This window comes from Melanostigma gelatinosum (genome assembly GCF_949748355.1).
Source record: "Melanostigma gelatinosum genome assembly, chromosome: 2".
NCBI classification, from domain to species: Eukaryota; Metazoa; Chordata; class Actinopteri; order Perciformes; family Zoarcidae; genus Melanostigma; species Melanostigma gelatinosum.
This window is the reverse complement of record NC_136635.1, coordinates 28,538,970-28,564,917: the sequence shown is the minus strand read 5'-3', so window position 1 is coordinate 28,564,917 and position 25,948 is coordinate 28,538,970. Positions and strand designations below refer to the sequence as shown.

Below are 25,948 nucleotides of genomic sequence, written 5' to 3'. Positions count from 1 at the left end.
CAGATGTTTGCCGTGGGAAGGGGAGGATGTTTTGAAACAAATTAAGTGGAAATGCAGAATGAGCTGCATAAATGGACAAAGTCCAGAGCGAAAGCTCTTTGAATAGTTCACAAAACTTTCAATGGTTTTAAGTGCGACTGTTAATTATATGTTTAGATATTAAAAGCAAAACACTTAAAATTTGTAAGCTGAGGTAATTTACAACTTTTCATTTCGAATTATTTGAAAATAATCACTTTTAATGTAGTACAATCTAGTGTATTAACTGTTGACTTATTTTAATATGAATATATTTAAAAGAAATTTAGCATGATTATCTGGGTTCATTATCACGAAACTCCAAAATCAGAGCTTACGTTGATAATATGTGAAAGCATTAATATTATTCATTAATAAACCAAAGTACTATTTCCTCACACGGAACTGTATTTCTGGTAGAGAAGAAGAAGTTCACGGAACACGGAACTGTACTTCCAGTGTAGAAGAAGAAGTTTACCGAACACGGAATTGTACTTCCGGTGTAGAAGAAAACGTTCACGCGGATCTACACACGTTTTTTATTGCGATTGAGTAACGTTAGCAAATGGAAAAGGGTATTGCTTGCAACTCAACTACACCAACGTCTGCTTTCTTTTGGTATTAGCTACCGTAAGTAGCCACTATGTCCTGTGTCTGCTACTAGCCTCATAGCTACAGATGTTGTTGAGCTTGCTAACAGAAGCTAACTTCACTAGCATGAATCAGATCATGTTTACATGTGAACGTAAGCTAACAGCGTGTGCACTGGGGCACATGTAGCGCACAGTAGTCTGCTGTCAGATTTCACTGAGCCAAAGAGAAGAGAAAATACCTAAGAATTCAATGTTAACTGCATGTTGTGCTTTCAAATGCAAATAACTGAATATGTAACGCTAGTTACATGTGTTTAGCTCACTTTACATTCATTCTCTAGCTATATATATACGTAACTATAGATATAATATACATGTGTGTATGTATATGTGTGTATATATATATGTATAGCTAATATATGAGAATGTGTTTATTAATGATCATAATAACGACGTTTAAACCAGGAAAAATAAGAAAAGCTAACTAAACTATACAAATGAAAATCAAGTTATAAAAATAAAATAAGCAAAAGGGACAAATATAATTCATACGTGATTTACATTTACACGTATTAGACAGTTTAAATGAAATTCGAAGACGGCCTCCTTGAAAGCATTCAAGTTAAATCATATATTGCAGCAAAATTCCAAGACACGATCCAGTCTCCATCCATCCATCCATCCATCCAGTCTCATCTCACCAATTATGTTGGAAACCAAATATCTTTCAACTTGAGAAATTACTCATGTATGACCTTTTTAATAACAACCTCTAGCTTGTTTCATGGCTTTTTCACATTATTGCGCCCCTCACTTTTAACGTTATGTAAATGTTGGATTGCTTCTGTCTACCAATATTTGCCATCGTTTGTTTTGTCATTCTTGTTCAGCTATGAACGGAGCGCCCACATACTTCTGCACTGGTCTGTCAACATTTAACGGGCAAGCATGAGCAGCCTGGATCAGGACCAGCGTCTCCATCCTAGTTGCCGTAACCAAACTACAGTCTCTCGTGACTCACCGGACACTCCTGAGGTTGCCAAGCTGCCTCTCCAGGGTCTAAAATTGGCATCGCATGCGGTGCTGGAGAAGGCGCAGGAGAGGGGCAGATTGAAATGCTCTAAATGTGGAGGTTCAAGGATGTTCTTCTGCTACACATGCTGCTCATTACTGGGTGTCAACCTGCAAGAAATCCCCGTAATCAAGGTCAGTAAGAAGTCAGGACTCTCTTACCGGTAATTGTTTAATAGAGGCCTTCAGCTACAGTATGGAGTAGCTGTGATAGTAGTATCCTCATGTGGAAAGTCATGTCTTTTATGTAAGATTTAAGATATTTTGCACACTGGAGATGACTCTACATATTGTATGTTGTGCTCAGCTGCCAGTGAAGATAGACATCATCAAGCATCCTAATGAGACGGATGGAAAGAGCACCGCAGTCCATGCCAAGATCCTCGCACCCAGTGATGTCACCATATACACTTACCCCTGCATACCGGAGTATAAAAAGGGAAAGGTTAGTTGATTTCCATGTTGAAAGAGTGGAGTTTGTTTTACACCTTTTGAGTGTCATTGTGCAGCTGTACCCTTTAAGGCTGCAACTAACAATTATTTTCATTATCAATTAATCTGCCCATTGTTTTTGGAGATTAATTTTTTTGGTCTGTACAATTGAACGAGACTTAAGAAATAATGAAAACTGCCCGTTACAAATTTTAAAAGCCAAAGGTCTGATAAAACCCAAAGATATTCAATTTTTCAGAACAAATTATGAAAGTTGGATTTTTCTGAAATTGTAAGGTTGAATTAATGATCAAAATAGTTGCAGATTATTTGCTTTTGAGTGATGTTTTGATGCCGTTACTATCCACTAAATTCACATTATTGAAGTAAATGCCCAGTGTTGTGCCTGATGTACTCCTGTATTAGTTGTAGTACAACTCATTTTAGATTTTTATCCATATTGTGTAAAACGTTATGATGAAAAAATGTGGAATTTATTATCGATTCAGAAGGTCGTGTAACTTGCTGGCTGCATTTTCTTATTTCATGCTTGGCAAGTTGCATCGTACAAGTTATATTAAACATACCGTCATCAGATACTGTAATTTGACTTGACTTTAAGAATTACGGTGGCTAAAGTGCTCATATGCTCATATGCTTATTGCATTTGACAGTTTCCAACTCTCTCCAGGTGGTGTTGGTGTTCCCCGGTCCAGATGCTGTCTCGGTTCAAGACATGATGCAGTGTTTGAAGGACTTGACAGACAGCAGGTCACATGGTGCCTCTTATGAACCCCGCATAAAGAGGCTGAAAACTGAGGAAGTTCAAGGCCCCACACACACTGCAGAGAAGCCGCAGTCGAGCCCAGATGAAGCAAAGAGCTTGGAGTCAAGGATGTATCCCCTACAGAGGGTGGTCTTCATTGACAGCACATGGAACCAGACCAACAAGATCAGCACAGATGAAAGACTGCAAGGTAATCATGAAATAATGCATTTGTGCAGAGTTTCAAAGAGCTCTGACTGCTGGTGATTATTAGGGGCAAATTTACTTCACCCACACTGCTGTTGAAGATGATTTCACGCTTTGTTCTCGAGCACTCTCTGACTGACGTGTGTTGTTCTCCTCCAGATCTGCTCCGGGTGGAGTTGAAGACGAGGAAAACGTGTTTCTGGCGAAGTCAGAAGGGCAAACCAGACACCTACCTAGCTACTATCGAGGCAATTTATTATTTCCTCATGGACTTCAGCGAGCATTGCCTTGCTCAGGAGTACAATGGAGAATATGACAACCTTCTCTTCTTCTACACCTTCCTGCACTCAGTTGTCAACAAAGCAAAGACTTCTGCTGGAAAGTGCTGAGGAATACTTCAAGGAAAAACTCCCATCAGCTCCAAAAGATTTATGAACTGTAGCTGACGAGTAGATTCACATGCCAGCCCTCTTATGATTTTGATGAGTTTGATTTCATGGCTGTGTGATATTTGTATTTTGTATGAGATACTGTTTGGATAAGAATATGCAATAAAGCGCAGGGTTTACAATTGCCCAACATGAAAGAGGTTTGTTTGACATGAGAAAATACAAGACGCGCATCACACAGCTGCAGCAAACTGGATGACAGCAATAGTAATCCCAGAAAAACATCTGCAAAGTGACAAACAGTTACCGTAATTGGGGTATTCTAAAAATCAGAAAGGGAAATAGTATCAACTTGGTCTTTAATTCAAAATGTTGAAAATGAGCATGTTTGACATTTTGGTGGGACACCTAATGCTCCTCCCACTTTAATTCATGCAGGTTTCAGTGAGTGATTTAAATCTTTGACGATAAAATGTAATAACGAACAAGGAAACGGACCTCAGATGCATTTCAATATTTTTATTTACAAATCAGTACACGTTTGTTTGAGTTACTAATGTCTCCTATTTTCAAAAAAAATCAACATGTAGTAGAAAGACATTTCTTAAAACCCGATAAATATGTTCTCCAAAAATATATATCCTGAAAGCTAATGCTGGGTATTTGTCAACTTGCCTCTACTTGAGAACTACTGTCCATGATGGTGAACCATTGAGGGGCCACTAGTAGAAGGTCTCTCTGATCTTGGCTTGCAGGCTGTCGCATGTCTTCTTGGCATCTCCCAGCAGCATGGATGTGTTGGGCTTGTAGAAGATGGGGTTGTCGACTGCAGCATAGCCCACACCCAATGTGCGCTTCATCACTATCACCTGGAGTAGAGTTTAAATAAGTATATATGGTCACTGTACCACTCCGATACAAATATAGGGATATTATTGTTGCAGCAATTATCAACGGTAGTTTAAATGGTAGACCAACCTGTTTGGACTTCCACACCTCCAGAACAGGCATGCCAGCGATTATGGAGTTGGGATCCTCTTGTGCTGCAGAATTCACAGTGTCGTTGGCTCCGATCACCAGTGTCAAGTCCGTCTCTGTGGGCCACAGATGTTTACACATTTATACACAACGCAGACAAACCGTTGGTGAAATGCCCTGCAATTGTCCTCACTGGTGTCATTGGGTTCCCCGGCACCACCCTTATTTCCCTCTGTCATAAACAGAACCATGTGTGTCAGTAAGCTCACCCGGTTGCTAAGAAAACAAAAACTGTTGCCCTGATAAAAAATGGCTTGTCTAAATATCAAGACAACACGAGGCTGCTCCAAGTGCGTATGAAACGGGGGATGAGATTATTACACATAACTGATCGAGTGACAACCATGTCATAAACATTTCAACAGCTTTCTTCAGATAAAAAACAATCGTTAACCTGGGAAGTCATCGTTGATCTCGTCCATCTCCAGGACCACGTCGTAGGGAACACCAGCCTCAGCCAAGAGGACATTCAGCTGGCCGGGCATACGACCGGCCACTGGGTGGATCCCAAACCTGTTGGAGAAAAGAAATGTTACTGCTCATCAACACACCTTGAGTTGCATTGAAAGCTCACCACTCCCTGCTCCTGTGGAAGCACAAGTAAAAACGCACCTGTCTCTTTCTAAACAAATTCAGAATATAATGTGTATTCAGTTGTGGAGAATTAAGATATTTCCTGAAGAAAAAGTAGCAACATTAAAATGTAATAATACTCCGTTTACAAAGCAAAACATTCTCACTTAAGCAAGAGTATTGAAAGTAAAAGTAGTCATTACGCAGCCGAATGTCTCCCCTCAGTGATATTTTATATTATGCATTCACAAGTAAGTGAGCATCATTTTCATGTTGTAGGTGTGAAGATGAAGTAGTTACTATTAACTACTTCATGCAGTATATTGTTGGGTTGTTCGACCTTTAACATGTTCACATGTTGAGTTACTATAATAGTCACATAAAGGAGTAGAAAGTACAATATCTTCATCTGAAAAGTAGTGGTGTAACAGCATGAAGTAGTGTCAAATAGAAAGAATCAAGTTAAATTGAACACAAGTACAGTGCGTGAGTAAATGTACTTCTGTCTCTTCTTTACGTCCGTACTGTCCAGTACATATTAAAAAGTACTTTGCAGTTTCCAGCTTTGCTGTCAGGAGAAAATAAAAATATTTCTCTCCAATCGGTGTTGGAAAGGAGTTGTTTTTGGGTCAGACTCTCGAAGATGTTCAAGTCACTTTACTGCTGAAGGAGGTCACACAATTGTGATTGAGTCTTTGGCCCACTGAGGAAAGTATTGCAGTATTTATATATGTGCAGTGTCTGTGGCAAGATTCCTGGAAAAACATGCTGTATTTCAGTTTTTTTTAAAACTATGCACACATTTGAAGCTCATGTATCAGCAACAAGACTCCAGACTGCCACACTCTAAGCACAATTACATTCTTTTCACCCAAATAGAAATTCTAAAATCAACCTGGACTGAAATCTCAAGGATTGTCACTTTAAAATACAAAAACATTCTATCCCACTGAGAAAAGAAGCAGCAGTCGTCTTTTCATTAAAGTAAATGCAGAGGACAGATATTCACCTGACACTCTTGCCCTGTTCCTTCAGCATCTTCACCATGTCTGCAATCGGGTACTGGGCTTTGGCTGCACACAGACCCCAACCTAAACACAAACACAGACAGAGAACAAACATGCAGCAGCTTAAACAAATGCCTAAATCTAAATCTTAGGATATGATCAGTCTATCATCCAATTGTCTTATTCTTATTTTGTTTGTGGTCCTATTGGATGAAGGGAGCATTTGACAGTTTATTTTTTAAATGAAAGCACAGCAATCCAGCAGGGTTCGATAACAATAAAACCAGTGACTCCACAACCCTTTATATTGTCTTTTGTCCTCCTCTCACTGTCCTCGTTCACCACAAGTCTCTCTGTAACAAATCATAGTGGTTCACTGGTTTAAGAGACATTTTTCTGCTGAAACCGTTCGCATGTGTGGTGTGCGTTTGGGTACCCTGCGTGCAAAGAGCTCCTTTCCCTGTGTCTGCCTAACCCCTATTTCACCCCGGTGGTCAGGTACCTTGTAGAGTTCAGCATTGACCCTGGTCGAGTTTTTTGAAGCCAGTCACCCGTAACCCGTATCTTCTAATTCCCCAGACAACCGGAACCTTCTGTTTCCTCGCTGCCGTGCTTGAATCTTGAGTCTGGACTCAACAGCTCTTGTGACTTTTCACTGTTTCTCTAATCAAACCAGCATGTTGGACCACACAGCTGTCCTTGCGTTGGTTTGGAGCCACTGGAAAACAACAGCAATCCAAGTATCCAAGGACTTCAGAGTGGTTCCTTTTGCTCGGGCCACTCGACAACTACTCAGTTGTCTGGCTTTATCTTATTTTAAAAATCAGGATGTAGTTTCCATCTCACACTCAAAACTCTAATTCATCATCCCCTACTCTTACTGCTGACAAACATGTCACACACACACTCACTATATTTACTTTTAAGAGTCCATGTAAACGTGAGATAATGTGTGGGCAAACTGCTCCCTCTTGTGGTTACCATGGCTTCAAGTTTCTGAGTTTAATTAATTACTGCCATGTCAATGAGCCCAAGATCCGGACCATTTACAAAGGTTTTGCGAAAGCTTCTATCTTTTCCCGAGCTGCGGCCAAAATATTTTTTTGGCTCAGCTTTTTTTGTCAGGTGAAGTTCATCAGATGAGTGTGATTGTTGAAAAGCTGGAGAAGAGGATCCGGGCTGTCCGGTGATGAGGCAATCTGACATTAAAGTTGTGTCTCTGATGTCAGCCCAACACCTCTACCAAAGGCCTCTGGTCTTCATCAGGAGCGTCTCCACTTTGTGCTGAAGTCTTTGCTACTGTACTTTATGTATGCATGGTTTAAGATGACCACAAAGATCTGATAGAATTAGTCTTTTGCTGACTAAAAAGGCAGACTTGCCACAATGGCAGATTACCTCATACGTGCTAACTACTGTGCAGTCTTTTTGACCACGGGCTATTCAAAATAAGTTCCGTCTGTTGAACCGGCTCCGCACAAAATGGCAGAGTTTAAATGTCTACAGAGTTTCCCTGGTGTTCCTCTGGATGGAAGCTTAAAAGGGGAACTCCACCGTTTCACACACTGAATTCTGCTCACAGCTCTGAGGGAATTCAAATGCAAATGGATGTCTCCAGAGGGAGCTGTGTGGAATCTTTATAAAAGTGCCTCAAGTGACATCACTTGAGTCAGTGTCGGTTGGGTCTGATGACTGTAAAAACAAAAATAAATCTGTTGGTGTAGAGTTCGATAGAAGTGAGTTGATCTGACTTTTGGCGCCCGCTCTTCTCCTCTGCTTGAGACTACCAGCATGAACGTGTATGTTCAAGGACTTAGGTAGAGTTGCATTGTGGGTAATGTAGAGCTCTCTGAATTATCGTTTTTGATCTCTTTTTTTAAAGACATTTTGAGTCCGACAATGTTACAGGAATGCAATGCTAGATCTAGAGTACACTTTTAAAATTGCCAACGCTGTGACAGACAAAAGACAGAAATAAATGCTAAATTAAACCTCGGTCACTTTGTTTTGTACAGCAGCTGCTTCCACGTGGCAAATAATAAAAATGCGCTCAGCAACATCATGAATCTATAAAAACGTATCGATTATTTTATTGAGTAAAATAATAGTCGGTGAGATAATGTGTCACATCAGGCCACAAAGAATTATAAATTCCTTATCAGTACCCAGTGGACTGACAAATGTCTTGCGTTGCATGTACAGTACAGTGTGTACCTGGTGTGATGATGATGCTGTATAGTACAGTGTGTACCTGGTGTGATGATGATGCTGTATAGTACAGTGTGTACCTGGTGTGATGATGATGCTGTTGGCTTCTTTGATTATGTCGATGGTCTGGTCCAAGTTGACCTCGGTGTGAGTGCCAACAATCTCCATTGGCTTACCGCCTGCTGTGGAGGTGGTCCCGAACCCACCCAGGATCACATTGGGCAGGGAACGGTTCATCGCCTTGGAGGAGAGGAGGACAACAACTCTGTCTCAGGTATCTGTGCCGAGTACACCGTGCAAGTTCACACCTGTGACTGGATGGACGTGCGTCCACTCACCACACACATGATGTAGGAGAGGATGGCACCGGAGGAGCCAATCAGAGCTCCGACAATCGTCATCAGATTGTTGTTTAATAGGAAGCCTTCGGCACAGAGCGCCCATCCGGAGTAGCTGTTCAACACGGTGATGACCACGGGCATGTCAGCGCCGCCAATGGCTGCTGTGAGGGTCACACCCTGTGGGGAGGTTGGAGAAGTTAAAACAATAGTTATTCGAGTCACTTACGCAAATTAAAACCAACTTGTTTGAGATGCAGACAACATTTTACTGACTGGGTACACAGAGAACAAGTCACTTACTCGGCACCAACTTTTGCTCTGAGTAAAAATGTATTGTATCATTTAATCCATGTGTTGAAAAGAGTGATTCTAGCTCACTCAAAGACAGGAAAGAAATGACTTTTCAACAGTTTTTACTTGACGAAAAAGTTGCACATCTTCAATGTTTGTTTCCATTTATTCTTAATATGTTTTTTTTCTGCTTGTTGAATCGTTGAAACTCACCATAATAGTGGAAAGCCCAGACACTCCCACTAGACACCCCATGCCGGTGCCGTAGCTCGTACTGAGCATAAACGGCACCATGCCTCCCATTGACGCTGCCATCAGACCAGCATTCAACATGTGTCGTCCCGGCAACAGCATGGGGGCCGAGTTCAGGACGCCTACAACCAAAAACATTTTCCAACAAACATATTCAGAGAAGCCAGAAATGATATTCACCCTTCTCGTGAGGCTGAAAGGGGAATAATTTGACAAGAGGATCTTTGGCTTTAACTAGATGAAAGAGACAATCAAATAAAGAACAATGACAAAGGACATATTCTACTGACTTCAACACGTCACATGCACAATATTATGTAGTTGTGTGCTGTAGATGCTACAAATATTCTTGAAGTAAATTCCTTGACCTTGAAGCTTGCCGTAGGCCACCAGTGAGCCACTGAAGGTGACGCCTCCGATGTAGGTGCCCAGGTACGCCACAGTCTTGAGCACACCGGCGGATGGGTGAGTGTCAAGGTGAGGGAACTCAATCATGAACTCGGCAACGCAGGTGAGAACAGCTGCCAGACCCACAAGGCTGTGGAAGGCCGCCACCAGCTGCGGCAAGTCTGAGATTTCAATACGCTTGGCGAGGGTCAGACCTGAGATACGAAGATCCAACAAACAACAGATTTCAGGAAGTCTCTGTGAGTTGCCTGGCTGAGTCACGCACTCAGGCACATTGGCTACATTTGAATACAGCAGATATTAGAACTGAAAATATTACGGTGACAAATTATTATGATTTTAAAAGCAAAGGCAAACACCTGCTTTCAGTAACATGACTCTTAACAAACCGGGCCGGATCTTCAAAGCCAATCTCATGAGTCCTAAGTTAAGTATTTAAGTGTGTTTTCTTGAAAACACTAATTTAACATCGCGTAAACCCTCATGCTCTGCAGCCTGCGTGATAAAAACATTTATCGTCCTGCTTTCTTGAATTACTATTAACATGTACAACATTCACACGCAATCACAAAATCCACTCATCTTTGTATCTGGACAGGATGATTGATGTTCTGTTATGAATTAGAAAAAAAGACAAATCACACTCTTCAAAGACCAGAGGAGTCGCATGCGAAGTTAATAAAATATAACTCATTCATGGTGGTCTTGCAGTTTTCTCAACAAACTGCTGGACTTAATATGGAGCCATGCCCGAATTGTATTGATTTTTGTTATTATTTAAATCAAGACATCATGTGTATCTCAGTTGTAGATCCTCCTAAAGGAGGAAGCCACCTACCCAGGGTTCCCCCTGTGGCCATGGCCAGAGACATCTGAGACAGCAGCTCTGGTGAGGGTTTGAGGGCACCGAGGGTGGCAGCGATGCCCCCTGCCACTCCCATCATGCCCAGGACGTTCCCGAAGCGACTGGTGCGCTGGGCAGAGAGGCCCGCCAGCGCCCCGACACAACACAAACCCGAGCCAAAGTACATCATCTGAGGTAGAAAAAGATTAAAAAAACACGTCTGACTTATTTGTGCAGAGCTTGAGTATGGTTACAGATGCAGTCGAGTTAAAGGTGTGAATAGAAGCTTCATCAAAATACTGAAAGCTGAAATGATAAGTCGATTATTTCGATGAGGCGATCGACAGAAAATAAAACGGCAGACATTTGTAAAGTCAATCAACAGTGCTCGTGCTACTTTCCCTGAACAAGTGTTCGCAACACTGGGCTGGGTTTCTTAGTTGGATCGTTTTTAAACTGTAGCGGAGTCTTGCTGCTTTCTCAACATTACCGACTCTAGCTTGAATACAAGCTACTTGAAAATACTTTTACAGAGAACAAATGTGAGTGGAATGAAGAGATCTACGTCTTCGATGTTGTATCCAGCAGCCACTGAGGCTCCATATCCCCCAACAAATGCTGCCCCAGGCAGCATGTACAGGTAGTTGTACTCTGGAGGGTCAGTGGGACGCTTGAACATGTCCAACATCCTCTGGGTGATCAGGAAACCACCTGCATGTATACACAGATGACAACATATTTTTCATTTGATTGGGCAGACAATGAATCTTGTTCTCTCTTTTTATTTCTACGTTTAAGTGGTGGATGTCAGACCGGCAATGTTGATGGAGGAAACAAAGGCAGCGGCAAGAGCGAGACCCTCAGGCAGGCTGGAGGGTGTGAGCCCTCCACCCATCAGCACCAGACCTCCAACAGCTGTCAGACCTGCAAGAGAGGACGGACAGAAGTCAAGCCATCAGAAAAACACACAGAAATTTGGCCACAACCATCTTCTACCGACTCCTGACCTGAGATGGCGTTGGTGACAGACATGAGGGGTGAGTGCAGAGAAGGGGTCACGCCCCACACAGTGTGGTATCCCACAATCCCAGACAAGCCGAAGGTGGTGACCATCTGGGTGAAGGCTGTGTTGGGGGAAATGATGCCCAGAGCCAGACAGGTGGACACACCTACAGAGAGACGGAGCGGTGTTGTTGTTACAGTATGTTTGACTGCCTGTGTGCGTTCAGTTCTTTCCACACTGATGTAGTGGAAAAAAGTATGCAGTCTATTTTATTTCCAGTCCCTCTTTTTTCTACCATTAAAGCAATGGAACAATTGAATAGGAAAAGAACAAACACTTCTATTTTCATAACTATGCAAGTGTGATGATTCATAGTTTCTCCTACACTTCAAAGAAGTCATACTTTACTACAAAAGTATTCCTCACTGTGTTCAGTGATGATAGAGTGTCTGCATTCAAACGTCCTGTTAAGATCTGGTGAGCTCAGTGTTCTAAGCTACAAAAACTGATATTGATCCAAATGTGATATTGTTTGAAACTTGGGCTGCAACTAACAATTATTTTTTTTATTGTCAGTCAATGTGCAGATCGCTTGATTAATCAATCCATCTTTTGGTCAATAATACATCAGATAATAGGGAAAATCGTTTCTCCATGTTGGCATTTTAAAGCCAATGTCTTTAAAATTGCTTCTTTTTTTGTTTTGGTTTCAAGGAAAAGCAGCAAATCTTCACATTCGAGAGGCTTAAACCATCAATATCTTCGGCTTTTCTGGTTGAAAATGTACTTAAACAAGTAACCGGTGATCAAGATTGCTGGTGAAGATTTTTATTTCATTAAATTAATATCCCTTTAATTGTATCGTGATTTTTTATTCATTTTTCCCTTTGCAGAGAAGGCCTTTGTTTTCCATAATGGGGAAAATTCCAACTTCCATGTAAAATAACTTTGGAGCGCATGATATTGTGCCAATTGTCTAGTAGTGTGAATATTTCTACATGTATTTGTGTATTCATGTCTGACCTGCAGTGTAGACGCCGGCAGAGGTCATTGTGCGTTTGAAGGGAGAGATCACCGCCGTTTTCTCAGCCTTCAACTCTGTGACTGTTTTCTGTTTCACTGGGGCTGGGGGGGCTGTTTTGGGGAGGGGGGCCGGGAAAATGCCCTTGCCGTCCTGAACACATTAGAAAACACACACGCAGACGAGTGTGAGAACGCAGAAGACATCCACAGACTTGTGCGTGAGAAACAGACATCAAGACTTTGGAGTCTTGCATTGTGGGGGATCTCGCCTGGATGGTGGGAGCACTCAAAACACAAACTCATGGACCGAACAGCAGATTATACTGAACAAACAGCAATCACAACCAGTTAACGGTGGTTTTGAAAGTTAAATTCTCTTTTAAGAAGCCTAAATAATGCTTCGTTTAACAAGAGGTAAACCGATATGTGCTGTTGAGGTTGCATGCTTTCTCTGCCATAAACAATGTGTCAAAGCCAAAATTCCTGGAAAATTATATTTTGAAACGTTCATAACATTCTTGCCGGGATGCAACATGAGCTTTTCCCAGCTGGGATCGTGTTTTTAGTAGTCATTTGGCGCAGAATCCTAGCATGACGCCAAGAGGGAAGGAGGGATGCCAGCAGAGCCGGAGGCTGCCAGTAGACAGTTACATCAAATAGAAAAAGCCCACCTTCATAACAAGAGTCCCACGGATGACATGATCGATCGTTCCATAGTCAAACTCGTCTTTGGCCTCGTAGTGGTAGTAGTCCTTGTCTGGGCTAATGGCCTTCAGTAGCTTCAGTACGTTGTTTGAATACAGAGTGCTGGCCTGGGTGGGCAAGCGGCTGGGCAGGTCTGTGTAGCCAATGTGTGTTACTCCCTAGTTATTAAAAAAAAAAAGTAGATCAGCAAATTCTATATTAAAACAGGGCTTCCAAGGAATTTATTTTGTTCTTTATCAAAGTCTGAAACCTCACCTTGTGAACGTGCAGCTCTCCAGGCTTGGTGGTTTCGATGTTGCCCCCTGCCTCTGCAGCCAGATCCACCACCACAGAGCCGTCCCTCATCGACTCCACAAACTCCTTCTTGATCAGAATGGGAGCGCGCTTCCCTGCATGGGAACAGGAAACACAGGGACAGCTTACACCGGGATACGGGCGAAGCGCTGAAGGTGCCAGCGCTTATGCGCGTTTCCCTGCCATTGAAAAACAGACAGTGAAAAAGAAAAATCCAACCAGGTTGAGAATAAAACGAAGCATGAATGGATAGTGTCTCCAGTGTTCGTCATATCATGCAATCTGAGAAACAAGAAAGTCAGAGGACTGTGAATCCACATTTGAAGCTGCATTCATCCGTTTTTGGCCAAAAAGAGGCAGAAGAACATCGGAACAAAACTCGAAACAAGTGTAATGTGTCCAACTGTGGGCAGCAGCTGAAAGGTGGTTTATACAAGTTGTGTTGCCGTAAACGGCTGCAAACAAGGATTGATGAGAGCAGCTGAGTCTCAACTAAAAAGTGCATTTGCAGGCTGTTAAAAAAGACAATCATCTAAAAGACTTGCAGAGTTGAGTGGTAGTTCTCCCTCAGTTGGTTCATCACACTGGTTCAATGTTACTTCAGTGCTATGCAACAAATAGTGATTAATGCGGCTTTAAACGCCAGAAGATTAAAGACAAGAGAGGGAGATGGTACCGGTGCCACTGACCTGGAATCAGGGCAGTGGTGATGACAATGTCGACCTCTTTACACTGCTTGGCGAAAAGGGCCATCTCAGCGTCAATGAACTCCTGAGACATCTCTTTGCCGTAACCTCCGACCCCGTCGCCAGACTCTTTGATGTTGACCTCTAAGGGCTCTGCCCCAAATGATTTGAACTGCTCCAGAGCTGCTGGCCTGACAGTCAACACGCAGTCAGGTTACTCATCACAACCATCAGCACTCAGTCTGCAGTCTGAGACACAATGTTTCATCGAATACCTGGTGTCAAATCCTCGGACTATGGCTCCCATTGACTTGGCTGCACCTGCTGCTGCCAAACCAGCCACTCCACCTCCGATAACCAGGACCTGTGTGCAGCAGAATCATCGATATGCATTATTGTTCAGGGTTGGTTCTGATTGATATGCATTGAAAAGAACAAAGAAAAGACTGTGGGAAGACACTCTCGTTGACCTGCATAATATGTGGACGGTTACCTTAGCTGGGGGGACTTTTCCTGCAGCTGTGATCTGACCAGTAAAGAACCTGCCAAAGTGGTTAGCAGCCAAAACCACAGCTTTGTACCTGTACAAAACAAACATTTGCTGTAACTAAACATTCCTGAACAGCTACAAACATTTCATATTTACAGACGACCTAAACAAAGCATTGATGGGCTGCAACTTTAAAACGCAGCAGCACATTACACGAGTACTAACGTCATCACACTGGTTCCTTTAACGTCGAGGATTATTATTTTCTGGATTTTTTTTATTTTCACTTCTTGTGTCCGCTGTTTTTAAATACCTTTTTTTTCTTCTCTTGTGAAGCGCTTTGAGCTGCATGTTATGCTATATAAATAAAGCTGATTATTATCATGATCATTTTTCTTTACCCTGCGATGTTAGCCATGGAGCTGAGTGCGTCGTAGCCCTGTGCGATGGTGACTCGGGGCACCTGGTCCATGGCCAGCACATTGCTCTGCCTCTCTGACAGCTTCCTCATCAGCTCTGGGTTCTGCGCTGGATAGATGAAGCTCACCAAGGTGGAGTAAGGCTTCAGCAGGTCTGCCTCGCTCAAACTGGGGGCTCGAACCTACAGCAGAAAAAGTAATAAATTCAGTAATATCTATCCACTGCATTAGTCTTATTAGCAGAGCAAACGGCAGATGTGTGCGAACCTTGAGGACCAAGTCTGAGCCAAGGGCTCCATTGACGTCAGTGATGGTGGCTCCAGCATCTTTGTAATGCTGATCGGAGAACTTGGATTCCTCTCCAGCTCCGCTCTCCACCTGCACCTTGAAGCCCTGTTTGACCAGCGCCTCCACCCCCGCAGGAGACAACGCCACACGACGCTCATTCTGTACCGTCTCCTTAGGAACCCCAACCACCAGGTCCTTGTAGAGCACACCTGAACACAAACACCAGCTGACAGTTGAGTCTGCTGAACCCAAGGGAATGTATGTCTTCATTAAAAAACAGAAACATATTAGAAGCTTTCATTCTAACAAACAAAATCCCCTTTATTACACAGGAGAGCATGCGTGTACTGCCGAGATTGTGTGGCTGGGAACAGTGTCAGGTTACACATTTCTCTCCATACACGGCATGGTGACCTCGCCACCGTGGAGACATTATTAGCAGGTGATTGGCTCGCAGCCAGCACACACAGTGAGGCCTGCACTCCCACACAGACACGCTCAAAATTCAGACGTATAAAAGCACTCAGTAACTCGCAAAAGTCTCACTAACACTCGACGACATGTGGCCCAAGAAACAGACTCGATAAACAAACGTCTGCGAGCATAATCTGCCAGACGGCAGTTAAGCTTCTACATGTCACCTTTAACTGACCTCACATGTTAGCAGCTCCTACAGGGAGCATGTAGCCACGGCCTGCTTCACTACAGATCTCCCTATTATGGGAAGATCTCGAGCAACCTGTTGCAAACAGTCCATGATCCGTGGCGTTTTCCACTCGTCTGGCAAGAGGGAGAGTGTCCTTGAGTGAACTCTCATTCCTCAAGTAAGACACAGAGGAAATCCAAACCAAAAGAAAGCATGCAGACCCCGGCTGTCCTCTTATGAAAAAAACACACATTTTAAAGGTTGCGCAGGGAGATTTTAATACAGATGTACATTTCCTACCTCTGGAGGCCTTTTGGTCGCATAACACAGGGAAAGTTCTGAAATGCCTCCTTCCAGGTATCCTCTGACGAACCCGCAAAACGACAGAAGAGCTGGAGATGCAGCGCAGGAGGGTCGACATGGCCACTGATCGTCCGCCCTGAGATTCCCTCTAGCTCTTGAATATGAACACAAATAAGCAGAGGTAGGTGGTAAAATAACTCTACTTCTTCATCTGCTGTCAAATAACAAAGCACATTATAATCGTCCCCCCCATACAAATAGGTCCTGAACCCCCTAGTCACACACTCCGGTCCGGCTGTCGCTGCTGCGAGGCCTAGAGACAGCAAAGTGACATTTCAGCTCTGCAGGACACAGCACACGGGGCCCAGGGTTGATTACACACTCCGTGCTTGTTCGCGAGATCTGGAATTATGACGGCACGGGGGGGGCAAACTGTGCCAAGTCTGGCCTGGCTGTTGTGAGCAGCAGCAGAGAGATGAAGGCAGATAAATCAAATGTTGTGGGACTCAAGGGGACAGTTCAGGACTCAGACACAGACACAAACCTTCTTTCACAAGCAAACTGTAAAACACAAATAGCCAACTGCCTTCTCAAAAAAACACAATTTAATCAGTGTGAAACTGTAGTATTCTGCTTGGTGTTCTGATTTCTGAGTCAGCTGTTTCTTTTTTTTTCATTCAGTCATTCTCTGAATCACACAGTCAATCGGTGCCCTACATCCTCCACCTTCCACTGATTAGTTCCTAAATTTAAAGGATTGATGTTGATTCCGTTATGATTGTCAGACTTGCCTTTCAGATTTCCAGAAAGAGCAGGTTCAACTGTCCCTCAGCAGCAGGTTCACCTGTGGGACGTCCTACCCAAAAGTCCCTGGTCTGCTTCTCGCGGGGACAGACAGACGACCTTCCGCAAGTTTGATATCACTGCTGCACTATTTATGTATAAATAGCAAGTCATGTGACTTCACTCATGAACCACCCCTGAGGCAGATAAACTCCCTGGAGCCGCTGCTGATAGGCTCCCTGCGAATTAAAGGCTGGATTAACCTGTTTATCATAACAGTCAATGGTACATTGATTTTCAATAGCACCTCTCGCTTCCTATGTGGCTCTAAAATAATAATAATAATGTTACACACACAAATAATTGGGGAATATTATATGTTTGTTTAAATGTCTTTAAATTTACTGCATTATATTTTCTGGACGCAGGGTGACGCCAGAGCGCAAGTGAAAGGTGTAAAACTTAATTGTTGGACGACGATGACTATTTCCTTGCTTCTTTATTCCAAAAACACGATTATTATCAGAATATTATTTACATAGGCCTATATATTTCATTAATATGTTATTATTATAGTTAGTATTATTATTGTTGATGTTGTTGCAGTTGTTGTTACGATGATCATTTAATTTGTGCTTATCATATTTTTGGGGCTAATTTTATGTTTACATTTCCTGCAACAGTGACCAGCCCGAGCTAATTGAGAAATTAGGAGAAAGAAATACAAACGAGAATAGATACGAAAAAGACAAATACAATCAAACAGAAAGCACGATTATAGAGGTACATTATTACATGCAATAATGTACACATTAAAATAATGCTTAACGTGTACATTTAATTATGTAAGTCTACAAAGAATATAACAAATGTACTGCGGATCAGAGATCAGAAATAGTCTATTTCACTGTAAATAAATTCATAATAATAGCAACATTTAGAAAGCGGAAACCAGCGTCTCGTCTCGCGCAGGAAACCTTTTTGGTTGGCCATCCTCTTTTACACTTGGATTTTGTAAACATTGGTCGGTGTGTTGTGTGTCAGCAATGCTAACACTGATAGCATTGTAGCTACCATTCACTCATTATCTGGTATGTAACTGCCTCACAGTTGTTGTCAAAGTATTTACTTTGGTATTTAGCTCTTCAGCTAGCTTAAGAATGAAGCTGTTAACAGCTAGCATGTAGCCTAGCTAACGATCACATTGCAGCTAAAGTGATGGCACGAGCTTCACTCCCTCTGCGTGTGTCTGTTTGAATAAGTAACCTCTCCTGCTTACCTTTTCTGTGTTTCACCGTCAGTGAGGCTGCTGATGGACAACAATGTCTCTGAGGCTGCTGTCAGTGGATCCATCGGACCGGGGCTCTCAGAGATGCAGGTTGGGTCCGGGCTTGATGTCAGCGCTGGGTCTGAGTCTGGGCTCCCCGCTGCTGGTGTCTGTTCCCGGGGGAAGCTGCCTGTGCACCGCCTGGCCCCGGCCTGACCTGGCAGAGGGCTTCCTGCAGATGGACCTGAAATGTTCCTCTCCCGGTCTAGTCTCTCACCCACCCACTCATCTCAACCTCAACCTTGACCCAGACCAGCTCACACCTGTGCCCTGCCCCAAACTGAAAGGTGTAAAGATCACCGTGGTGGTCCAGGGTGTGGATTTTAAGAAACTCACACCTCCTGGCCTGGTTCACGAGCTTGTGAAGGACATGCTGAAAGGTGTGCACGTGCACGAGAAGCACGTGATAAACATGGAGAATTTTGATACAGAGATTAGATATGTTGTTATTGAAAGCATCAATCCGGATTCTGCCAGTGCTGGATTCATCACCTCAAAGACGTGTGTGGAGATAGTTGGCATTCAGACGCTCAGGCATTACAGGAGTCAGCTGCAGCACCAGCAAATAGTCCCGCTGGGGGGACTGGAGGAGGTCAGCGCAATGATATTAAAAATATTCATCCAGAGTGTGTATTCCCTCAATGTGATGCCTGTATTTGTTGTTTTTTTATACTATATTTTAGGTGAGTGCCTCCCTGAGAGAGATGCTGCAGCTGCCCTTGCTCTATCCAGGCACCCTGCGCTCTCTCGGTGTGTCGTGTCCCAGAGGTGTGCTCCTAGTGGGGCCTCCAGGTGTGGGCAAGACCCTGCTGGTCCGCAGAGTGGTGGGGGAGGTGGGAGCCAGCCTGGTGGTGGTCAGAGGGCCAGAGGTATTCATTGCATTCTTTCACATACTGTATTTATTTAACATTTCCAATCACAGTGTGTATAACTAATTATATATTGCATGTATTCGTAAATTGTAAACACTCAATTGAGAAGTTGTGGAAAGATAATCCAACAAATAAAGTACTAGAACATCATATCCAAGCATATTGCTATGTAACTATGTGTTCTTTTAATAATAATGTGACTTTATATATTTTTTTGCTTTACATTTTACATGCTATAAGGACTTGTGCCAGAGACCTGTTCATGTTACATATTTTGGGTGATAGATAGATTTATTAAGAAATATTTGAAACAAAGGAAACACTGATAAAACACACTTACTTTTTATTTTGTGAAGCACTTTGTGCGGCATGTTTTTGTATAAATACAGCTTATTGTTATTATTAAGAGTAATTGTGAATAATAATTTCAGGTGGTGGGATCCCGGCCGGGTGAGAGTGAGGAGAAGTTGCGTGCTGTGTTTGAGCGCGCTCGCTCTGCAGCTGAAGAGGGCCCCTGTGTGCTGTTCCTGGACGAGTTGGACTCTCTGTGTCCGAGGAGAAGCGGCTCGTCGGCACCAGAGAACCGCCTGGTGGCTCAGCTCCTCACGCTGATGGACGGGATGAAACGGTCCGACAGCTTCCTCATCGTCGGAGCCACCAACAGACCGGACAGCTTAGACCCGGCACTGCGCAGGCCTGGACGATTTGACAGAGAGGTGAGGAGGACGATGAAATACAAAACCCATTGCATAATAATCCATTCAAATAAAATATTGACAATCTCGATTTTCACGTCTCTCCTTCAGGTTATCATTGGAGCCCCCACCTTGCGGCAGAGAACAGCCATCTTGTCTGTTCTGTGTGCGAGGATGCCCGTGTGTCCCAGTGTGGACATGGCAGAGCTCGCACAAAGAACTACCGGCTACGTCGGGGCGGACCTCAGCGCCCTGTGCAGAGAGGCTGCCATGCACGCTATACGAGGAAGCGCAAAGGTAAATGCAGCAATAAAGCCACGTGTCATATAAAAATAAAACACTAATATTTTATCACTTCTAGGGAACATTTTAGCTCTCTTCAGAGCTACATGTAGTACCTTCTGTCAGGATTTATGCAGATTGGATTGCAGTTCACACAGTGTGTTTCAAATGGGTCTCGGATGACTTGTGATCACGTATTTGCTGCTTCACTCACATTTCATCTCATATGTGGGGCTGAATCGGAGAAAAAATACATTAGTGCTCGGCTTCACAGCTAGAAGAGAAGAGTATTATGGTGGTTATTTGGCAACTCATCATGTGCGTTCATATTTAAAGTTGTGTCTGAGTTATGGCATAGTTAAAACTACTGTTTGGGAAGTGTGTTGCACTATAAAGTTGATAAGGCATAATTAAATCAAAGATGCACCACAGTGCATGTATGGCCACATGTTCCTAATAAACCAAAAAGATGGTTTGGCAAAGTCTTTACATATTTGCACCCAGGACTACTTTGAAATTATTATTGATATTGAGTTGATTATCCTGGTAAAATTATGCAAATTGTAATATAAGTGTAAAGACTGCTCCAATCCCTCCAGAGAGTTGAAGACATACAATGTTATTGTTGTCTGCAGGGTTCAGGAGAGCAGACGGTGGGTGTGAAGCACTTCCACGAGGCTCTGAAGGAGGTGCGTCCCTCCTGCCTGCGGAGCAGCCTGGGCAGAACGGAGCTCTCTCCGACGTCATGGGAGCAGATAGGAGGCCTGGACGAGGTCAAACTCAAACTCAGACAGGTACAAGAGCGTCAGTGCGTGAATTATTCAAACGTAAAACACACAGCAATCTGAGCATGTTGACTCATAAAGAAAAACAGCTGTGATCAGAGCAAAATACTCACATTTTCCCTCCATCGGTCTTCTCTTGTGTCTTACCGTCAAAGAGTATTGAGTGGCCGATGTTGTACCCCGAGGCGTTTGTGCGTCTGGGTCTGTGTCGGCCCCGTGGCGTGCTGCTCTACGGACCTCCAGGATGTGCAAAGACGACGCTCGTCAAGGCCGCAGCCGGCACATCTCACTGTGCCTTCCTGTCCGTCGGCGGTGCTGACCTCTACTCTCCTTATGTCGGAGACTCGGAGAAGGCTTTAGCGCAGGTACGTCTCTTTTCACGATAACACCTGAGAACGGCCGCTGTGGTCGTGTCCTCCTCCCGTTTCATCCACAAGCACCTGTCTGTCCACACGCAGCTGTTTCGCCAGGCCCGGGCATGTGCTCCCTGCATCCTGTTCCTCGATGAGATTGACTCCCTGATTGGCTCGCGGTCAAACAGTCACACGCCCAACAGCGTACAGACACGCCTCCTGTCTGTGCTCCTGAATGAGATGGACGGGGTCGGCCTGAAGACGCTGGAGAGTAGAGGGACCGAGAAGATCCTCCAGGCGGAGGGAGCGGAGGAGAATCGCACGCAGGAACAGGTCAGATGTTATGGAGGCTGTCTCTCCTCCTCCTATTGCTCAACACCTGATCAATAGGAGGCGATGCAGTCAGCACTTTATGCCATACGCTGTCTTTGCTCTTCGACAGTTGGACTGCCAGGAAGTATGCAACAACGATGTGATGGTTGTAGCCGCCACAAACAGACCCGACTGCTTAGACAGTGCCCTCCTCAGACCTGGCAGGCTGGACCACATCATCTACGTCCCGCCACCCGACCAGCAGGTAAGCCATTTGTCTCAAGGGAATAAAAAGTTAAAGTATACATCAATTTTGTTTTTCGAAGTGATTTAAAAGATGATGCATTTTTGTCTAAGTGTGTCTTGAGATAACTAATACCCACATATCCGTGTGTCTAGGCTCGTCTTTGCATCCTGAAGATGTGCACAAAGTCGATGCCCGTGGGTGCTGATGTGTGTCTGGAGGAGCTGGCCGCAAAGACGGAGCTTTACTCTGGAGCTGACCTGGAAAATCTCTGTAAAGAGGTAATAATGTGAAGACCTTATTTTCTAAAACACAAAACGTAATACTGGTCCGAAGCGTTGGCATCGACAAGTGGATAAAGTAAGAATGAAAACTGTTTTTGTTTTCCAGGCTGCTCTGTTGGCGCTACAAGAGGAAAACATGGCGGCGTCTACCATCAGGCACACATACTTCCTTCGGTCGCTCGGCACAATGAGCCCCTCTCTGACTGCGCAGCAGATCCAAGCATATCAAAAACATCCCAGATGACAAACCACATATGACCATGTCCACTGCATTGATAAAATGTGTTGTTACAGAAAAAATATTTTAAATAAAATAAGTAAAAGTTAACTTTTGGTGTTTTCTTTTTTTTTTTATCACTTACAAGTCCTCAAAATGACTTTAATATTTAAGTTTCAGTTTTCAAATGTGGGCACAAGAGGGTGCTGCACACCCAGAAAATGTATTGATCACTGCCTCCAGATATGTTGACGAATTGGACTTTCAGAGCAGGAAGCTCCGTCTGTGTCTACGTGCCTTTCACCTCGTACTACCTCTCCAGCCTACATCAGCCGGGCTCACAGGATGCTGCGCTAAGACACGTCAAGGACATCTCGGCAACAACAGGTGAGCGCTTCCACACAGCTGCCTCTGTGTCACTTGCTGACTTTAATACGGTGAATGGACTCATCCTAAATGGAATTATGATGCCTTTCTCTTTTAGGTATTTGAGAAATTTGTAAAAATGGTTGGATTCTTCCAAATGTTGAGAAAGAAAAAGGAGGTGAGCCGACATTTTGACTTTGTTCAAATTGAATTTGTAATGTGTTGATCTTGGATTTGTAGCCCCAGGTTATTAAATGCATTTTGAAATCATGATGCACATTTAAGAACTATTTTTGTCTGCGTATATTTCAGCTGATCCCTCTGATAGGGTTTATGGCTTTTGCTGTAACAGGAGCCACATCTGCTGCTCTCTACTTTCTATTCACTAAGCCTGATGTTATGTGAGTGTTATTATATTTTGATAGAGTTATATTCCACTGCATTTCCTTACAATACAAAGCGCTGTAAATTGCACTTAACTAGTTCATGTTTTCATACTTTAATCTGACGTCAGCCTCTGGCATGTAAGGCAAGGCAAGACTTTGTTGGAAAAGAAAGGCTTGATGTTGATCCTCATTTTCATTCACTTTCAGTTTGAATAAAACCAAAAACCCCGAACCATGGGAGAGACTGGACCCATCAAAACCCCAAAAGGTAATCTGTGACACTCCTAACATTACATCACATTTTTTAATGTTAAGATGGTTGTTAAGAAGCCCTTTTTTATTTTTGATTGGCACAAGCAGATACATCCAGGGTGCAGCTACAATCTGCTGAGTCACTGAGGAAGACATGTTATCAAGTTACAACCAGCGTGCTATTGCGGAAACAGATTAATGATGTTTACACATGTTTGTACGCGCTGCTCATGTCACTTTGATGAAGCCTCGTTTTTTGTTTTGTGGGCATTTTGCTGCAGCTCATCACCATCAATCAGCAGTGGAAACCAGTGGAGGAGCTGGAGTATGTGAAGAGTCTCACCAAGTAAAAGAAGGCGTGCGCCTTCTAGAAAGATCCACCGTCTGACCACCTGCCTGCCCCGCCCCCCCCCCTCCCCCATCAGTTTAACAGAATCCTTTCTGCACAAACTTTGCTTTGACACTCAGTGTGCGGAAATGCTTCTGCTCCACTGGTGGGGTTTCTCCCTGCTCTGTAGTGGCCCAGCACGAGGACATCCATCCACAACAGTAGAAAACTATGGTAACAGACACCGAATGCACTTATTTACTCTGTGACTACTGCTGGAGGGCTTCATTGACACCGATCAAGCTGTGGTGTTTCATTGCTCTTACAGTCGATGTTAATGTACGATAGTGTCGAAATGTGACAGACGCAATGTAGACTCAGCTATATAGTAATGTACAGGTTCAGTAAATTATTATTGTGAACAAGCTCAACTTTCAGAGTGTTTCTTTTGTTCAAGTTCAAGAGACTATAAACATATTTATGCGGTAATTGATGTTTTCTTGTCTTTAGGTTGATAATCTTATGTTTAGAGCTAATAGTTATATCTCCTCTTGGTATCATCCCAAAAGTGTGTTTGACAAGTCGAATTTGGCTGGAAGATGTGCTGCATCATTGCTTTTTATGTACAAATACATCACAAAACAATAATATAAGGCCGTTGATAATTTCAATTTTTCTGTCTGAACAAATCCCATGAAAAGACAAAAACTCATATCATATAGCTCCATTGGCCTCCAGCGGACATTTATAGACTTATAACAGGAAAAGCACAGGTGTTACTAACAACATTAACGATGGGTCCACTGAGTCCATGTGTGACAGTGAGCCAGCATTCACAAAAAAAGCTAATAAACGTGTCCCATCCTCTCTGTAACATGTTCCTCCATTACAATGAACACTGTGCAGGTGGTGGAAATACTCAGCTGGGCACCAAATAATACACAACTGAAAATTTGAACCAACAAATGATCAATACGCTCCTGTTTTTCAGTGACGTTTGTTAAAAAACACAGTCAGTATTTGTTTGAATGTTGTTTGCAGACAAAGCAAATGGTGAAGAGTTGCCGGCTAGGACAGCTGTAAAGTAATTACAGCCATAAAATAAATAGGCAAATGCACTCCTCTGCTTAGTTTATGGCTGCATGGGCATTCAGCGCTCCCATTGTGTTTTATAATAGGAGACAATCCTCTGACCACCCACCTCTTATCTCAGAAGAGAACAACACAGTGTCTGACTCTATGGCACTGTGTGGCATTAACAGCCCACTGGACTGTGGAATCCAAAATGATTTTCATGAATTATTGAACACTAAACAAAGGGTGTGAACAGAGCGAGAGGGAAGGAGAGGCGTGTGTGTGTGTTGTTGTTTCCTGATCTGTTTGAGTTGCTCCCTTCCCCTGTTTGGTTTCACTTACATGCACGTTGGGCTACACATGACCAGGTCAGCGAGGGTGTTTCACATCGTCAGGCACTTCCTTCCTCCTTACTGTTCCATCCAATATGTTGTTTATTCTGATTTTGAGGATGTTTTCCAGTCACATTTAATACCTTGAGAGATTGTAAACAGTAGTGGACAAGTGCTGTCTTGATGGCATCTTCAGTGATCATGTCGTCAGAGAGAGAGAGAGAACTTACCTATCAAGATTAGTGCTATTTAAAGATTAGGGAGACAATGGCAGCGGAGGAAGGATGTAGGTTCCAGTTATGGAATTGGTGTACGTGACTTGGTCCCAAACATCGTGACACCACACACCATGTGACCAGCAAGTAAAGCAGGTATCGCCCACACAGTGCACGAAAAGTAAGAGATGGGAGTTCCCCATGTCAAATATAGTGGTGCACTTTGATGCACAAAACACTTTGAACAAGTGAACTCACTATTAGCAGCCTGTTTAAAAAAAGTCACTTTCAAACTACATTGTGCAGCTGCACCACGATCCTGGTCACCCAGAAATGTTAAGATATAATCTCCGATATTATAGGAATTAAGTTGACATCAAATGTGTGCACAGAGTCAGAGCGTTATATTTTTATATAAATAAATTAACTTTCACGAGCAAAAAGGAAAGGAGGTTGTATTCTAAGATGAGGTTGACGTGGGCAAAAAAAAGATGTTCAAATAAATGACTAACACCACATTTTCCTGAGTAAAAAACGAATGTCCAA

At 43.3% G+C, this 25,948-nt stretch overlaps 4 protein-coding genes across 6 annotated transcripts; 3 read left to right on the top strand and 1 right to left on the bottom strand.

Moving 5' to 3' along the window:
- Positions 1 to 496: 496 nt before the first annotated feature.
- On the top strand, positions 497 to 3,643 carry dtwd1 (DTW domain containing 1). 2 transcript variants are annotated; one of them, XM_079295688.1, is made up of 5 exons: positions 497 to 593; positions 1,502 to 1,817; positions 1,990 to 2,127; positions 2,806 to 3,091; positions 3,247 to 3,643. In XM_079295688.1, the coding sequence occupies exons 2-5, from the start codon at positions 1,560 to 1,562 to the stop codon at positions 3,474 to 3,476; spliced, it is 912 nt and encodes a 303-aa protein (XP_079151814.1). In that variant the 5' UTR covers positions 497 to 593; positions 1,502 to 1,559; the 3' UTR covers positions 3,477 to 3,643. The 2 variants fall into 2 exon arrangements, with proteins under 2 accessions (XP_079151814.1, XP_079151813.1); XM_079295687.1 differs by having other exon boundaries at positions 524 to 648.
- Positions 3,644 to 3,980: 337 nt separating this feature from the next.
- On the bottom strand, positions 3,981 to 17,216 carry nnt2 (nicotinamide nucleotide transhydrogenase 2). Of its 2 annotated transcripts, none has more exons than XM_079287556.1 (22): positions 17,087 to 17,216; positions 16,293 to 16,449; positions 15,326 to 15,555; positions 15,041 to 15,240; positions 14,643 to 14,730; positions 14,425 to 14,513; positions 14,153 to 14,340; positions 13,425 to 13,558; positions 13,136 to 13,327; positions 12,465 to 12,615; positions 11,446 to 11,607; positions 11,252 to 11,362; positions 11,004 to 11,149; positions 10,433 to 10,628; positions 9,555 to 9,788; positions 9,148 to 9,308; positions 8,641 to 8,820; positions 8,383 to 8,542; positions 6,097 to 6,178; positions 4,909 to 5,027; positions 4,455 to 4,570; positions 3,981 to 4,345 (listed from the first exon to the last, which is right to left on the bottom strand). In XM_079287556.1, the coding sequence occupies exons 2-22, from the start codon at positions 16,411 to 16,413 to the stop codon at positions 4,199 to 4,201; spliced, it is 3,207 nt and encodes a 1,068-aa protein (XP_079143682.1). In that variant the 5' UTR covers positions 16,414 to 16,449; positions 17,087 to 17,216; the 3' UTR covers positions 3,981 to 4,198. The 2 variants fall into 2 exon arrangements, with proteins under 2 accessions (XP_079143682.1, XP_079143683.1); XM_079287557.1 differs by lacking the exon at positions 17,087 to 17,216 and adding an exon at positions 16,581 to 16,712.
- An 875-nt stretch (positions 17,217 to 18,091) lies between these two features.
- Positions 18,092 to 22,497, top strand: afg2b (AFG2 AAA ATPase homolog B). The gene is made up of 11 exons (XM_079285104.1): positions 18,092 to 18,169; positions 18,380 to 18,997; positions 19,089 to 19,274; positions 19,709 to 19,993; positions 20,084 to 20,269; positions 20,890 to 21,048; positions 21,195 to 21,404; positions 21,498 to 21,725; positions 21,835 to 21,969; positions 22,104 to 22,229; positions 22,339 to 22,497. Exons 2-11 carry the CDS (start codon positions 18,401 to 18,403, stop codon positions 22,474 to 22,476), a joined length of 2,250 nt encoding a protein of 749 aa, XP_079141230.1. The 5' UTR covers positions 18,092 to 18,169; positions 18,380 to 18,400; the 3' UTR covers positions 22,477 to 22,497.
- Positions 22,498 to 22,830: 333 nt separating this feature from the next.
- Positions 22,831 to 23,846, top strand: cUnh15orf48 (chromosome Un C15orf48 homolog). The gene is made up of 5 exons (XM_079294726.1): positions 22,831 to 22,836; positions 22,934 to 22,993; positions 23,128 to 23,216; positions 23,409 to 23,469; positions 23,735 to 23,846. The coding sequence occupies exons 2-5, from the start codon at positions 22,955 to 22,957 to the stop codon at positions 23,801 to 23,803; spliced, it is 258 nt and encodes an 85-aa protein (XP_079150852.1). The 5' UTR covers positions 22,831 to 22,836; positions 22,934 to 22,954; the 3' UTR covers positions 23,804 to 23,846.
- Positions 23,847 to 25,948: the final 2,102 nt, after the last annotated feature.

Coding starts and splice junctions, on each gene's coding strand:
- dtwd1 (XM_079295688.1), top strand. CDS start 1,560: ATGAGCAGCCTGGATCAGGACCAGCGTCTCCATCCTAGTTGCCGTAAC. Junction 2,128..2,805: donor CGGAGTATAAAAAGGGAAAG/GTTAGTTGATTT, acceptor AACTCTCTCCAG/GTGGTGTTGGTGTTCCCCGG. Junction 3,092..3,246: donor CACAGATGAAAGACTGCAAG/GTAATCATGAAA, acceptor GTTCTCCTCCAG/ATCTGCTCCGGGTGGAGTTG.
- nnt2 (XM_079287556.1), bottom strand. CDS start 16,413: ATGTCGACCCTCCTGCGCTGCATCTCCAGCTCTTCTGTCGTTTTGCGG. Junction 12,616..13,135: donor GTGGGACTCTTGTTATGAAG/GTGGGCTTTTTC, acceptor TAATGTGTTCAG/GACGGCAAGGGCATTTTCCC. Junction 10,629..11,003: donor CTGGATACAACATCGAAGAC/GTAGATCTCTTC, acceptor TTTCTACCTCAG/ATGATGTACTTTGGCTCGGG.
- afg2b (XM_079285104.1), top strand. CDS start 18,401: ATGTCTCTGAGGCTGCTGTCAGTGGATCCATCGGACCGGGGCTCTCAG. Junction 20,270..20,889: donor CTATACGAGGAAGCGCAAAG/GTAAATGCAGCA, acceptor TGTTGTCTGCAG/GGTTCAGGAGAGCAGACGGT. Junction 21,726..21,834: donor AGAATCGCACGCAGGAACAG/GTCAGATGTTAT, acceptor GCTCTTCGACAG/TTGGACTGCCAGGAAGTATG.
- cUnh15orf48 (XM_079294726.1), top strand. CDS start 22,955: ATGGTTGGATTCTTCCAAATGTTGAGAAAGAAAAAGGAG. Junction 22,994..23,127: donor TGTTGAGAAAGAAAAAGGAG/GTGAGCCGACAT, acceptor CGTATATTTCAG/CTGATCCCTCTGATAGGGTT. Junction 23,470..23,734: donor ACCCATCAAAACCCCAAAAG/GTAATCTGTGAC, acceptor ATTTTGCTGCAG/CTCATCACCATCAATCAGCA.